This window comes from Gymnoscopelus braueri, assembly GCF_963280865.1.
Source record: "Gymnoscopelus braueri genome assembly, chromosome: 4".
NCBI classification, from domain to species: domain Eukaryota; kingdom Metazoa; phylum Chordata; class Actinopteri; order Myctophiformes; family Myctophidae; genus Gymnoscopelus; species Gymnoscopelus braueri.
Window position 1 is genome coordinate 1,582,931 of NC_137605.1, and position 14,887 is coordinate 1,597,817.

Genomic DNA, 14,887 nt, shown 5'->3' on the forward strand with positions numbered 1-14,887 from the left:
ATAATTTTGAAGTGTTGTAGCTTTCCAGTAACACACACACACACACACACACACACACACACACACACACACACACACACACACACACACACACACACACACACACACACACACACACACACACACACACACACACACACACACACACACACACACACACACACACATTCTCTTCTGGTTCAGTCAGTGAACAATGGGGCCCCAAAGTGCACACAGGATGCTGTAGTGGAGTGTGTGTGTGCCTGTGTGTAGCGTGTTAAGTGTGTGTGTTTATGTGTGTGTAGTAGCGTGTTGAATACGGGGAAAAAGAGCAGAAAAAACCCACAACAACATTAAACAGCTCACAGCTGTGGGACCTACTTGGACGCCCTCAAGGACCTCTGGGGGTCCCCGGACCCCACTTTGATAACCACTGCATTTAATAGTGCACATAATGTTGCACTTTGTGTCTTTTTTATGATTGTATGGATGTGTGATGTCGTACTGTAAGTGAGGAGGAATGGAATTTTATTTTAGTTATGTTTGTTTGTTTGTTTGTTTGTTTGTACCCCATAAAAAGTGTACAAATGCACTAGAGTTACAGACCTGTAAGGGTCCGTTTGGTTCTATTTGTACACTCTCAGAGTTACAGACCTGTAAGGGTCCATTTGGTTCTATTTGTACACTCTCAGAGTTACAGACCTGTAAGGGTCCATTTGGTTCTATTTGTACACTCTCAGAGTTACAGACCTGTAAGGGTCCATTTGGTTCTATTTGTACACTCTCAGAGTTACAGACCTGTAAGGGTCCATTTGGTTCTATTTGTACACTCTCAGAGTTACAGACCTGTAAGGGTCCATTTGGTTCTATTTGTACACTCTCAGAGTTACAGACCTGTAAGGGTCCATTTGGTTCTATTTGTACACTCTCAGAGTTACAGACCTGTAAGGGTCCATTTGGTTCCATGTGTACACTCTCAGAGTTACAGACCTGTAAGGGTCCGTTTGGTTCCATGTGTACACTCTCAGAGTTACAGACCTGTAAGGGTCCATTTGGTTCCATTTGTACACTCTCAGAGTTACAGACCTGTAAGGGTCCATTTGGTTCCATGTGTACACTCTCAGAGTTACAGACCTGTAAGGGTCCATTTGGTTCCATGTGTACACTCTCAGAGTTACAGACCTGTAAGGGTCCATTTGGTTCCATGTGTACACTCTCAGAGTTACAGACCTGTAAGGGTCCATTTGGTTCCATGTGTACACTCTCAGAGTTACAGACCTGTAAGGGTCCATTTGGTTCCATGTGTACACTCTCAGAGTTACAGACCTGTAAGGGTCCGTTTGGTTCCATGTGTACACTCTCAGAGTTACAGACCTGTAAGGGTCCATTTGGTTCCATTTGTACACTCTCAGAGTTACAGACCTGTAAGGGTCCATTTGGTTCCATGTGTACACTCTCAGAGTTACAGACCTGTAAGGGTCCATTTGGTTCCATGTGTACACTCTCAGAGTTACAGAACCTGTAAGGGTCCATTTGGTTCCATTTGTACACTCTCAGAGTTACAGACCTGTAAGGGTCCATTTAGAACCCCTCAAGGAACTGAGTAGAAAGCATAGAGTTAAAAATAATAGAGAGGGCACCAGAAATCTCCTCCCATCCACTTGCATTGAGTTGCTCACCCAGCGCATGGGCTCAATTGAACCCTTCTTCCGGGTTGGAAATTTGGTGGGCGCGGCCTATTTGGGTCTCCGAACGCGTCACTTCTGTGACGCATTTTGCGTCACAGTGACGCGTTTTGCGTCACAGAAGCGCGCAGCCCCGTGCGCAAGCTCGTGCGCATGCTCGTGAGTCGAGCCCATTGGTCGAAACCGTTTTCGCGTTCATGTGTTGAGGCCCCAGGCCTGCACGCGCCTGCACTACCATGAATGGCCACCATGTCCATTTGGCTTCAATGAAACCACTGGGTTCTGGGGGCTTGGTAGAAAGGTGTATCAGATAAGATACGTTAAGCCCCGCCCCTAACACTCTCCAGTAGGCTATGCTATGCTATGCTATGCTAAGCAGGCGCACGCACACGCACACACACAGACACAGATAGCCTATGGCAGAGTAATCTCTCAAGAACAGATTCTGCTCTGCGTTGGAATCTGTCGTGAAGGTTCGTCATAACGTGTACACACTGGGCTACAAGTGGGCGTGCCTTCAGATCAGGAAGCAGGCCGCGCTTTACCCAATCAAATGTAGTGGGCGGGATTTACGTGTCCGCCGATCCTTCCCCACTCGAAACCAACCAAAACTAATTTAACAATAGCGTCCTCGGAGCAGACAAAACCACGAAAAGATATTCACATTTGAACTTGCTCTTTTATCATAGAAACAAGTGGGCTTATAACCAAAACAATCCATATTCTCTGGGAGAAGTGGTGTTAGTGTTCCGTGTAGAAATATTGTTAGTGGGAATGAAAACATAGTCGCACCACCGGAAGTGATGCGCTGAAAGCAGACCAAAACCCCGGTTTCCTTGCGCACAGGTGCTCCGTCGTCTTTGTCCCAGAGCCAAGTGAGATAGTACAAACAGCAGAGGGCGCTGTTTTTCCTTCTCATTTGGCTCTGGGTTCCCAGATTGATGGCAGAGTGACAGCAGTATATTGCTGTGATGAGAGCGATTAGAGCATGTTGGCTTCACCTGATGCTCAACATGGAAGTGATGTGCAACAGGCTCTATGGAGAGGAATTGGGCCTCTTCTTACTTCCTTCACAGGTCTTACCAATGATACTAATGAAGGCTCTGTTCCATTCTGGTTGTTACAATGATACTAATGAAGGCTCTGTTCCATTCTGGTTGTTACAATGATACTAATGAAGGCTCTGTTCCATTCTGGTTGTTACAATGACACTAATGAAGGCTCTGTTCCATTCTGGTTGTTACAATGACACTAATGAAGGCTCTGTTTCATTATGGTTGTTACAATGATACTAATGAAGGCTCTGTTCCATTCTGGTTGTTACAATGATACTAATGAAGGCTCTGTTCCATTATGGTTGTTACAATGATACTAATGAAGGCTCTGTTCCAATCTGGTTGTTACAATGATACTAATGAAGGCTCTGTTCCATTCTGGTTGTTACAATGATACTAATGAAGGCTCTGTTCCATTCTGGTTGTTATAATGATACTAATGAAGGCTCTGTTCCAATCTGGTTGTTACAATGATACTAATGAAGGCTCTGTTCCATTCTGGTTGTTATAATGACACTAATGAAGGCTCTGTTCCATTCTGGTTGTTACAATGATACTAATGAAGGCTCTGTTCCATTCTGGTTGTTATAATGACACTAATGAAGGCTCTGTTCCATTCTGGTTGTTACAATGATACTAATGAAGGCTCTGTTCCATTCTGGTTGTTATAATGACACTAATGAAGGCTCTGTTCCATTCTGGTTGTTATAATGATACTAATGAAGGCTCTGTTCCATTCTGGTTGTTACAATGATACTAATGAAGGCTCTGTTCCATTCTGGTTGTTACAATGATACTAATGAAGGCTCTGTTCCATTCTGGTTGTTACAATGATACTAATGAAGGCTCTGTTCCATTCTGGTTGTTACAATGATACTAATGAAGGCTCTGTTCCATTCTGGTTGTTACAATGATACTAATGAAGGCTCTGTTTCATTATGGTTGTTACAATGATACTAATGAAGGCTCTGTTCCATTCTGGTTGTTACAATGATACTAATGAAGGCTCTGTTCCATTCTGGTTGTTACAATGATACTAATGAAGGCTCTGTTCCATTCTGGTTGTTACAATGATACTAATGAAGGCTCTGTTCCATTCTGGTTGTTACAATGATACTAATGAAGGCTCTGTTCCATTCTGGTTGTTACAATGATACTAATGAAGGCTCTGTTCCATTCTGGTTGTTACAATGATACTAATGAAGGCTCTGTTCCATTCTGGTTGTTACAATGACACTAATGAAGGCTCTGTTCCATTCTGGTTGTTACAATGACACTAATGAAGGCTCTGTTTCATTATGGTTGTTACAATGATACTAATGAAGGCTCTGTTCCATTCTGGTTGTTACAATGATACTAATGAAGGCTCTGTTCCATTCTGGTTGTTACAATGACACTAATGAAGGCTCTGTTCCATTCTGGTTGTTACAATGATACTAATGAAGGCTCTGTTCCAATCTGGTTGTTACAATGACACTAATGAAGGCTCTGTTCCATTCTGGTTGTTACAATGATACTAATGAAGGCTCTGTTCCATTCTGGTTGTTACAATGACACTAATGAAGGCTCTGTTCCATTCTGGTTGTTACAATGATACTAATGAAGGCTCTGTTCCATTCTGGTTGTTACAATGATACTAATGAAGGCTCTGTTCCAATCTGGTTGTTACAATGACACTAATGAAGGCTCTGTTCCAATCTGGTTGTTACAATGATACTAATGAAGGCTCTGTTCCATTCTGGTTGTTACAATGATACTAATGAAGGCTCTGTTCCAATCTGGTTGTTACAATGATACTAATGAAGGCTCTGTTCCATTCTGGTTGTTACAATGATACTAATGAAGGCTCTGTTCCAATCTGGTTGTTACAATGATACTAATGAAGGCTCTGTTCCATTCTGGTTGTTACAATGATACTAATGAAGGCTCTGTTCCATTCTGGTTGTTACAATGATACTAATGAAGGCTCTGTTCCATTCTGGTTGTTACAATGATACTAATGAAGGCTCTGTTCCATTCTGGTTGTTACAATGATACTAATGAAGGCTCTGTTCCATTCTGGTTGTTATAATGACACTAATGAAGGCTCTGTTCCATTCAGCACCCTGACTCTGTTTGACCAGAATGGAACAGAGCCTTCATTAGTGAAGGCTCTGTTCCATTCTGGTTGTTATAATGATACTAATGAAGGCTCTGTTCCATTCTGGTTGTTATAATGACACTAATGAAGGCTCTGTTCCATTCAGCACCCTGACTCTGTTTGACCAGAATGGAACAGAGCCTTCATTAGTATCATTGTAACAACCAGAATGGAACAGAGCCTTCATTAGTGAAGGCTCTGTTCCATTCTGGTTGTTATAATGATACTAATGAAGGCTCTGGTCAAACAGAGTCAGGGTGCTGACCACTGGTGTGGTCCAGGGACCCTCATGGTTCCTTGAGGGGGTTCAAAATGGCACCTTAAAATGTGCCATTTGAAACTACAAATGAAACCAAATGGACCCGTAAGGGTCCATTTGGTTTCATTTGTACACTCTGGGTCCTTGAAATTAAAAGGTTTGTGCTACATGAAATGTGAAGGAAGTAAGGAAGAGGCCCAATTTCTTTCCAATATGGCTGCTCTGCATAGAGCCTAATTACAATTTAGTCAATTATCAGACGCTCTTTATCCAGATACAGCAAATACAGAGACAGTGTAGTGTCTCAGTAAACTATAGGATCATAGAATACAGAGACAGTGTAGTGTCTCAGTAAACTATAGGATCATAGAATACAGAGAGACAGTGTAGTGTCTCAGTAAACTATAGGATCATAGAATACATAGAGACAGTGTAGTGTCTCAGTAAACTATAGGATCATAGAATACAGAGACAGTGTAGTGTCTCAGTAAACTATAGGATCATAGAATACAGAGACAGTGTAGTGTCTCAGTAAACTATAGGATCATAGAATACAGAGAGACAGTGTAGTGTCTCAGTAAACTATAGGATCATAGAATACAGAGACAGTGTAGTGTCTCAGTAAACTATAGGATCATAGAATACATAGAGACAGTGTAGTGTCTCAGTAAACTATAGGATCATAGAATACAGAGAGACAGTGTAGTGTCTCAGTAAACTATAGGATCATAGAATACAGAGACAGTGTAGTGTCTCAGTAAACTATAGGATCATAGAATACAGAGACAGTGTAGTGTCTCAGTAAACTATAGGATCATAGAATACAGAGACAGTGTAGTGTCTCAGTAAACTATAGGATCATAGAATACAGAGACAGTGTAGTGTCTCAGTAAACTATAGGATCATAGAATACAGAGACAGTGTAGTGTCTCAGTAAACTATAGGATCATAGAATACAGAGACAGTGTAGTGTCTCAGTAAACTATAGGATCATAGAATACAGAGAGACAGTGTAGTGTCTCAGTAAACTATAGGATCATAGAATACAGAGAGACAGTGTAGTGTCTCAGTAAACTATAGGATCATAGAATACAGAGACAGTGTAGTGTCTCAGTAAACTATAGGATCATAGAATACAGAGACAGTGTAGTGTCTCAGTAAACTATAGGATCATAGAATACAGAGACAGTGTAGTGTCTCAGTAAACTATAGGATCATAGAATACAGAGAGACAGTGTAGTGTCTCAGTAAACTATAGGATCATAGAATACAGAGAGACAGTGTAGTGTCTCAGTAAACTATAGGATCATAGAATACAGAGACAGTGTAGTGTCTCAGTAAACTATAGGATCATAGAATACAGAGAGACAGTGTAGTGTCTCAGTAAACTATAGGATCATAGAATACAGAGACAGTATAGTGTCTCAGTAAACTATAGGATCATAGAATACAGAGACAGTGTAGTGTCTCAGTAAACTATAGGATCATAGAATACAGAGACAGTGTAGTGTCTCAGTAAACTATAGGATCATAGAATACAGAGACAGTGTAGTGTCTCAGTAAACTATAGGATCATAGAATACAGAGAGACAGTGTAGTGTCTCAGTAAACTATAGGATCATAGAATACATAGAGACAGTGTAGTGTCTCAGTAAACTATAGGATCATAGAATACAGAGACAGTGTAGTGTCTCAGTAAACTATAGGATCATAGAATACAGAGACAGTGTAGTGTCTCAGTAAACTATAGGATCATAGAATACAGAGACAGTGTAGTGTCTCAGTAAACTATAGGATCATAGAATACAGAGACAGTGTAGTGTCTCAGTAAACTATAGGATCATAGAATACAGAGACAGTGTAGTGTCTCAGTAAACTATAGGATCATAGAATACAGAGACAGTGTAGTGTCTCAGTAAACTATAGGATCATAGAATACAGAGACAGTGTAGTGTCTCAGTAAACTATAGGATCATAGAATACAGAGACAGTGTAGTGTCTCAGTAAACTATAGGATCATAGAATACAGAGAGACAGTGTAGTGTCTCAGTAAACTATAGGATCATAGAATACAGAGAGACAGTGTAGTGTCTCAGTAAACTATAGGATCATAGAATACAGAGACAGTGTAGTGTCTCAGTAAACTATAGGATCATAGAATACAGAGACAGTGTAGTGTCTCAGTAAACTATAGGATCATAGAATACAGAGACAGTGTAGTGTCTCAGTAAACTATAGGATCATAGAATACAGAGAGACAGTGTAGTGTCTCAGTAAACTATAGGATCATAGAATACAGAGAGACAGTGTAGTGTCTCAGTAAACTATAGGATCATAGAATACAGAGACAGTGTAGTGTCTCAGTAAACTATAGGATCATAGAATACAGAGAGACAGTGTAGTGTCTCAGTAAACTATAGGATCATAGAATACAGAGACAGTATAGTGTCTCAGTAAACTATAGGATCATAGAATACAGAGACAGTGTAGTGTCTCAGTAAACTATAGGATCATAGAATACAGAGACAGTGTAGTGTCTCAGTAAACTATAGGATCATAGAATACAGAGACAGTGTAGTGTCTCAGTAAACTATAGGATCATAGAATACAGAGACAGTGTAGTGTCTCAGTAAACTATAGGATCATAGAATACAGAGACAGTGTAGTGTCTCAGTAAACTATAGGATCATAGAATACAGAGACAGTGTAGTGTCCTAAACTAGGAACACAGGTAAACCATGAACCTAGCATCAGTCTAAAGAATATATTAATAATAATAATAATAAAAAAGGTCTGTACATTGAAACTATAGAAACTATAGGATGCCAGGTAAACAAATGAACCTGTCAATCATCTGTCTAAATAACATGCTATCTAAATGACATTGTATCCTTTGCATAAGACTGCATGGTGGTCAAGGCTATAGACTGCATGGTGGTCAAGGCTATAGACTGCATGGTGGTCAAGGCTATAGACTGCATGGTGGTCAAGGCTATAGACTGCATGGTGGTCAAGGCTATAGACTGCATGGTGGTCAAGGCTATAGACTGCATGGTGGTCAAGGCTATAGACTGCATGGTGGTCAAGGCTATAGACTGCATGGTGGTCAAGGCTATAGACTGCATGGTGGTCAAGGCTATAGAATGCATGGTGGTCAAGGCTATAGACTGCATGGTGGTCAAGGCTATAGACTGCATGGTGGTCAAGGCTATAGACTGCATGGTGGTCAAGGCTATAGACTGCATGGTGGTCAAGGCTATAGACTGCATGGTGGTCAAGGCTATAGACTGCATGGTGGTCAAGGCTATAGACTGCATGGTGGTCAAGGCTATAGACTGCATGGTGGTCAAGGCTATAGGCCAAGTGCAATGAGCTGAGGTGTAGTCTGAAGAGGTGAGTTTTCAGATTATAGCAGAAAGCTGGGAGTGAGTCTGCAGGGGGGGGGGGGATCATTTATGATTCTGTGCCCATCGGTACATAACTCGGGGCTGAGTAGGCTCAAGCGAACTTCGCAACGTTCAGCACGGCAACTTGCACGCTCGGTGGTGCTTCTCGTGGCTCAAGTCCGCTTGAGACCGCGCCCCTCCGTCGCGGTCCAAAACTATACTTTATCTGCAAAAAAAAAGTAGTCCGCGGTTATTGGAAAAATAAGTATCGGCAGCAGGAGTCTAATCCTGGAGGTGTGGGTTGGGAGTCTAATCCTGGAGGTGTGGGTTTGGGAGTCTAGGGATTTATGAGGCAAGCCACTGAGGTTGGTGCTGAGATTGGGTATTCGGGCTGTATTAATAAGTGACAACGCCCACCGTTCACAACTCTTCTAATGTATAGCGAGGGGCCCTATACGGGGCGGGGCTACGAACCGGTGGCAAAAGCTGGTGCGTGTCTGGGACGTGTGGAGCGTTGTCCTGGATGTTTTTTTGGGGAAGGTTCAGACAGCTTCCCTGTGTTAGCTGATCTGAGTAAGTGGGAGGGGTTGTAGGGTTGTTTGAAGGTATGGGGGTGCCATGCCTTTGGTTGCTCTGTTGCACATACAAACCATTCAATTCATGTTCCTTGTTTTTACCGGTAGTTGCAGGCAATTCTTCAGAATTCAATAGCATTATAAGAACAACATATGTTTGTGCCAGTGATTACAATGACATGACTCTAGTCTCTCGGGACATTCATTCATTATTTCATTGTAAGAGTCAGTGTGGTGCATCATCAGGGTGTATTACCTGGGTTAGAGTCAGTGTGGTGCATCATCAGGGTGTATTACCTGGGTTAGAGTCAGTGTGGTGCATCATCCAGGGTGTATTACCTGGGTTAGAGTCAGTGTGGTGCATCATCCAGGGTGTATTACCTGGGTTAGAGTCAGTGTGGTGCATCATCCAGGGTGTATTACCTGGGTTAGAGTCAGTGTGGTGCATCATCCAGGGTGTATTACCTGGGTTAGAGTCAGTGTGGTGCATCATCCAGGGTGTGGCCAGTTGAGCTGCACTGCAGTGTGGACATTCTGCTGACACTCTGTCTGATCTGATGTTAAGCTGCTCTGGATGTCTGTGGGGATTCAGAAGAACATAACAGACAAGAGACAACAGGGACTTGTTTTAAATGGACCGTTCAGGCAGAAGATAGGCCACGGAAAACACTGGATGCAGTTGTATGTATATATCTTTCTTTTTTTAATAAAAAAAAAAACAATTTGGACAGAAGGCAGTCGATTCAGTTTTTTGTCTATGGAATAAGATCAACAAATCATGCATATTTAATTCTCTGTGGAATTAGATCTACAAATCATGTAGGCATGACTCGTTATGTAATTAGATCTACAAATCATCAAATACAGACGTCCGTCCGTACGTCTGTATGTACGTAAGTAAGTACGTACGTATGTACAGACATACGTATGTACAGACATACGTATGTACAGACATACATGGGGCTGCAGTGTCTCAGGAGGTAGAGCGGCCGCTTGGGAACTGAAAGGTTCCCAGTTCGATCCCGGTCTCCCCCAGAGTTACTGTCAAAGTGTCCTTGAGCAAGACACTGAACCCCTAACGGCTTCAGATGAGCAGATTGGTGCCTTGCATGGTTTCCTCTGCTGTGTGTGTGTGTGTATGTGTGTGTGTGTGTGTGTGTGTGTGTGTGTGTGTGTGTGTGTGTGTGTGTATGTGTGTGTGTGTGTGTGTGTGTGTGTGTGTGTGTGTGTGTGTGTGTGTGTGTGTGTGTGTGTGTGTGTGTGTGTGTGTGTGTGTGTGTGTGTGTGTGTGTGTGTGTGTGTGTGTGTGTGTGTGTGTGAATGGAATCATTGTAACGCTATATAAATGCACCATTTACAGAGATTTTGGTGCATTTACTGTAAGATAAAAAAATATATAGTGAAGGCCAAAATTATATAGATTTTTTTTAATATGGAGGGAACCATTCAGGAATTGGACCTTTGAGGGAATCGTTAAAATCATAAAGGATCCCAACCAGAGTCATTATATGATCAAATGATATGGTCAAACAGTTCTCAAGATACAGTACGCGAAGGACACACACACACACACACACACACACACACACACACACACACACACACACACACACACACACACACACACACACACACACACACACACACACACACACACACACACACACACACACTCATAGATTTAAGGCATTTCCAGTTAGATTTCATGTGATATTTCTAAGGCTACAGGCTGATCGTTGCACAGATTTGAACTCGTCAGGGAAACGTGCGTCAACGCAGGCAACGCACCTCAAACGCACCTCAAACACGGACGCACCCATGTGCCCCAAATATCTGATCTTTGTGTTTTACTGTTATCACCAAATATGTGATCTGTGTGTACATGTTGTGTGAATGTGTGTGTTAGAGTTTTGGTGTTATCACTGGTTTCCTCTAACTGCCTCCCATCCTCTCTCTGCTCCTTGAAACCACAAGATATTTATAGAAACCTTCATCTTCTTTCATCTCACATCACTGAGGAAGCAAAGCTTTAAAATCACCAGTGGTGGAAAAAGCACTCAAATGTTTTACTTAAGTAAAAGTATCAATACTGAAATGTTACAAGAAATTTACTTGAGTAAAGGTACAAAAGTATTGGTATCAAAATGTACTTAAAGTACCAAAAGTAAAAGTACTCATTATGCAGAATGTCCCATTTCACTAGTTTTCAAATGTATAAAAACCTTTTGAAACCTTTTTTTCAGATTGTACAAGTTATATTGTATTAACATACTCTACCATACAGATTGTATAAGTTATATTGTATTAACATACTCTACCATACAGATTGGACAAAATTACATTTTATTCATTAAATCAAAAGTTACATGGTGAAGCTTTAAGTACTTCTATCACCACTGATGAACACGATTAGATTTAGTTTTGTGCTCATCTATTTGTATCCTGTAATCATGCTCTAATCCACGTGGACAGACAGACAGACAGACAGGCAGACAGACAGACAGACAGACAAGTCTCTAGCAGACAGACAGGTTGTATTGAAACAGCGCATATTAAACGGGTGGGTGGAAATTCTCTGTTTGCAGGGGAAGAGAGAAATATGTAGGGGGCTTTCCCCTTCACACACACACACACACACACACACACACACACACACACACACACACACACACACACACACACACACACACTGTACATTGTTCGGAGGAGGAAGTACTGTAGCCTACGCATCGCACTTTGATATACGTTACGTTATTGCTGTTCTTCTGGACAAAAAAAGAAAGAAAGTAGGCTATAAGTGAAAACAAAGATAAAGGTGAAATATTGAAGCAATCACTCATTTTAAATGAAAATGATTAAAATGGTAAAGCGGCATTATGTAACTTTTTTCATGAATACAATTTTATTTAGTCCAATCTGTATGGTAGAGTATGTTAATACAATATAACTTATACAATCTGTATGGTAGAGTATGTTAATACAATATAACTTATACAATCTGTATGGTAGAGTATGTTAATACAATATAACTTAGTGTATATAATAGGGGTGGTTTGTATTTAGTCTCCCTGCTCTTCTATTGAGACAGTTAGATCGTGTCAAAGGTCACGTCTCACCCAGACACAGGATCTGACACAGGTTTTGGCCTGATTCAATTTATCCCCTGAGCAAGCAGACAGGCTCTATTAGCTCAATGGTAAACATGTCAGCACTGACAGTGCAGGAAACCTGGTTCAAATCCGAGGTAGAAGAGGACAGTTACATAGGGTTAGGGTTAGTTACATAGGGTTAGGGTTAGTTACATAGGGTTAGGGTTAGTTACATAGGGTTAGGGTTAGTTACATAGGGTTAGGGTTAGTTACATAGGGTTAGGGTTAGTTACATAGGGTTAGGGTTAGTTACATAGGGTTAGGGTTAGAGGAAAGTTACATAGGGTTAGTTACATAGGGTTAGGGTTAGTTACATAGGGTTAGGGTTAGAGGAAAGTTACATAGGGTTAGTTACATAGGGTTAGGGTTAGTTACATAGGGTTAGGGTTAGTTACATAGGGTTAGGGTTAGTTACATAGGGTTAGGGTTAGTTACATAGGGTTAGGGTTAGTTACATAGGGTTAGGGTTAGTTACATAGGGTTAGGGTTAGTTACATAGGGTTAGGGTTAGTTACATAGGGTTAGGGTTAGTTACATAGGGTTAGGGTTAGTTACATAGGGTTAGGGTTAGTTACATAGGGTTAGGGTTAGTTACATAGGGTTAGGGTTAGTTACATAGGGTTAGGGTTAGTTACATAGGGTTAGGGTTAGTTACATAGGGTTAGGGTTAGTTACATAGGGTTAGGGTTAGTTACATAGGGTTAGGGTTAGTTACATAGGGTTAGGGTTAGTTACATAGGGCTGCTTTAAGTAAAACTAAGGTCAAAGTGAAATATTGAAGCAATCACTCATTTAAAATGAAAATGGTTAAAATGTTAATATGCAGCCAGTATATGAACGTGATTATAGAAGTATAGAAGCTGTGTGTGTAGCTGTACTGTGTGTAGCTGTACTGTGTGTAGTTGTACTGTGTGTAGCTGTACTGTGTGTAGTTGTACTGTGTGTAGCTGTACTGTGTGTAGCTGTACTGTGTGTAGTTGTACTGTGTGTAGCTGTACTGTGTGTAGCTGTACTGTGTGTAGTTGTACTGTGTGTAGCTGTACTGTGTGTAGTTGTACTGTGTGTAGCTGTACTGTGTGTAGTTGTACTGTGTGTAGCTGTACTGTGTGTAGTTGTACTGTGTGTAGTTGTACTGTGTGTAGCTGTACTGTGTGTAGTTGTACTGTGTGTAGCTGTACTGTGTGTAGTTGTACTGTGTGTAGTTGTACTGTGTGTAGTTGTACTGTGTGTAGCTGTACTGTGTGTAGTTGTACTGTGTGTAGCTGTACTGTGTGTAGTTGTACTGTGTGTAGCTGTACTGTGTGTAGTTGTACTGTGTGTAGTTGTACTGTGTGTAGTTGTACTGTGTGTAGCTGTACTGTGTGTAGTTGTACTGTGTGTAGTTGTACTGTGTGTAGCTGTACTGTGTGTAGTTGTACTGTGTGTAGTTGTACTGTGTGTAGCTGTACTGTGTGTAGTTGTACTGTGTGTAGCTGTACTGTGTGTAGTTGTACTGTGTGTAGCTGTACTGTGTGTAGCTGTACTGTGTGTAGTTGTACTGTGTGTAGTTGTACTGTGTGTAGCTGTACTGTGTGTAGTTGTACTGTGTGTAGTTGTACTGTGTGTAGCTGTACTGTGTGTAGCTGTACTGTGTGTAGTTGTACTGTGTGTAGCTGTACTGTGTGTAGTTGTACTGTGTGTAGCTGTACTGTGTGTAGTTGTACTGTGTGTAGTTGTACTGTGTGTAGCTGTACTGTGTGTAGCTGTACTGTGTGTAGTTGTACTGTGTGTAGTTGTACTGTGTGTAGCTGTACTGTGTGTAGCTGTACTGTGTGTAGTTGTACTGTGTGTAGTTGTACTGTGTGTAGTTGTACTGTGTGTAGTTGTACTGTGTGTAGCTGTACTGTGTGTAGTTGTACTGTGTGTAGCTGTACTGTGTGTAGCTGTACTGTGTGTAGCTGTACTGTGTGTAGCTGTACTGTGTGTAGTTGTACTGTGTGTAGTTGTACTGTGTGTAGCTGTACTGTGTGTAGTTGTACTGTGTGTAGTTGTACTGTGTGTAGTTGTACTGTGTGTAGCTGTACTGTGTGTAGCTGTACTGTGTGTAGCTGTACTGTGTGTAGTTGTACTGTGTGTAGCTGTACTGTGTGTAGCTGTACTGTGTGTAGCTGTACTGTGTGTAGCTGTACTGTGTGTAGTTGTACTGTGTGTAGCTGTACTGAGCCGTTGAAAAGACGACACAATGAATGATGATGATGTTGATCCATGAAATAACGCAGTGGTTCTCAAAGTGGGGTCCAGGGAACCCCGAGGGGTCTTTGAGGGGGGTTTCCAGGGGGTTCCCCAGCAACATTAGTTAATATAGTTAATATATTTTACGCGTTGTGCAGATTGTAGATCTGCTATTTCCTTTACATATTGAAAAGAAGAGGACGTTTTTATATTATTTGCAAAACAATTTCACACAAATCTTGTATGCGGGGGAGCGGTGGGGGGGGGGGGGGGGGGCACAATATATTTTCAGATTGATATTCATAATTTCCTTGACATGGACAAAGGTTGAGAACCATTGACATGAAGTGTGAGTGTTGACAGACTGGGCAAGGAAAGGGTTAAGAGGTTAGTCTAGTAGGAAAGTGTGTTCCAGCAGTGAGTCAATAATGTAATGAACTGTTAGGCA

The 14,887-nt window shown here is 41.5% G+C and overlaps 1 protein-coding gene across 1 annotated transcript in view; it reads right to left on the minus strand.

Moving 5' to 3' along the window:
• zbtb32 (zinc finger and BTB domain containing 32) overlaps positions 1 to 14,887 on the minus strand; it is a 36,684-nt gene that overhangs the window by 4,465 nt on the left and 17,332 nt on the right. The window contains exon 6 of the mRNA XM_080427183.1: positions 9,545 to 9,657. Coding sequence (XP_080283309.1) covers positions 9,545 to 9,657 — 113 coding nt within the window. The remainder of the gene's footprint in view (positions 1 to 9,544; positions 9,658 to 14,887) is intronic.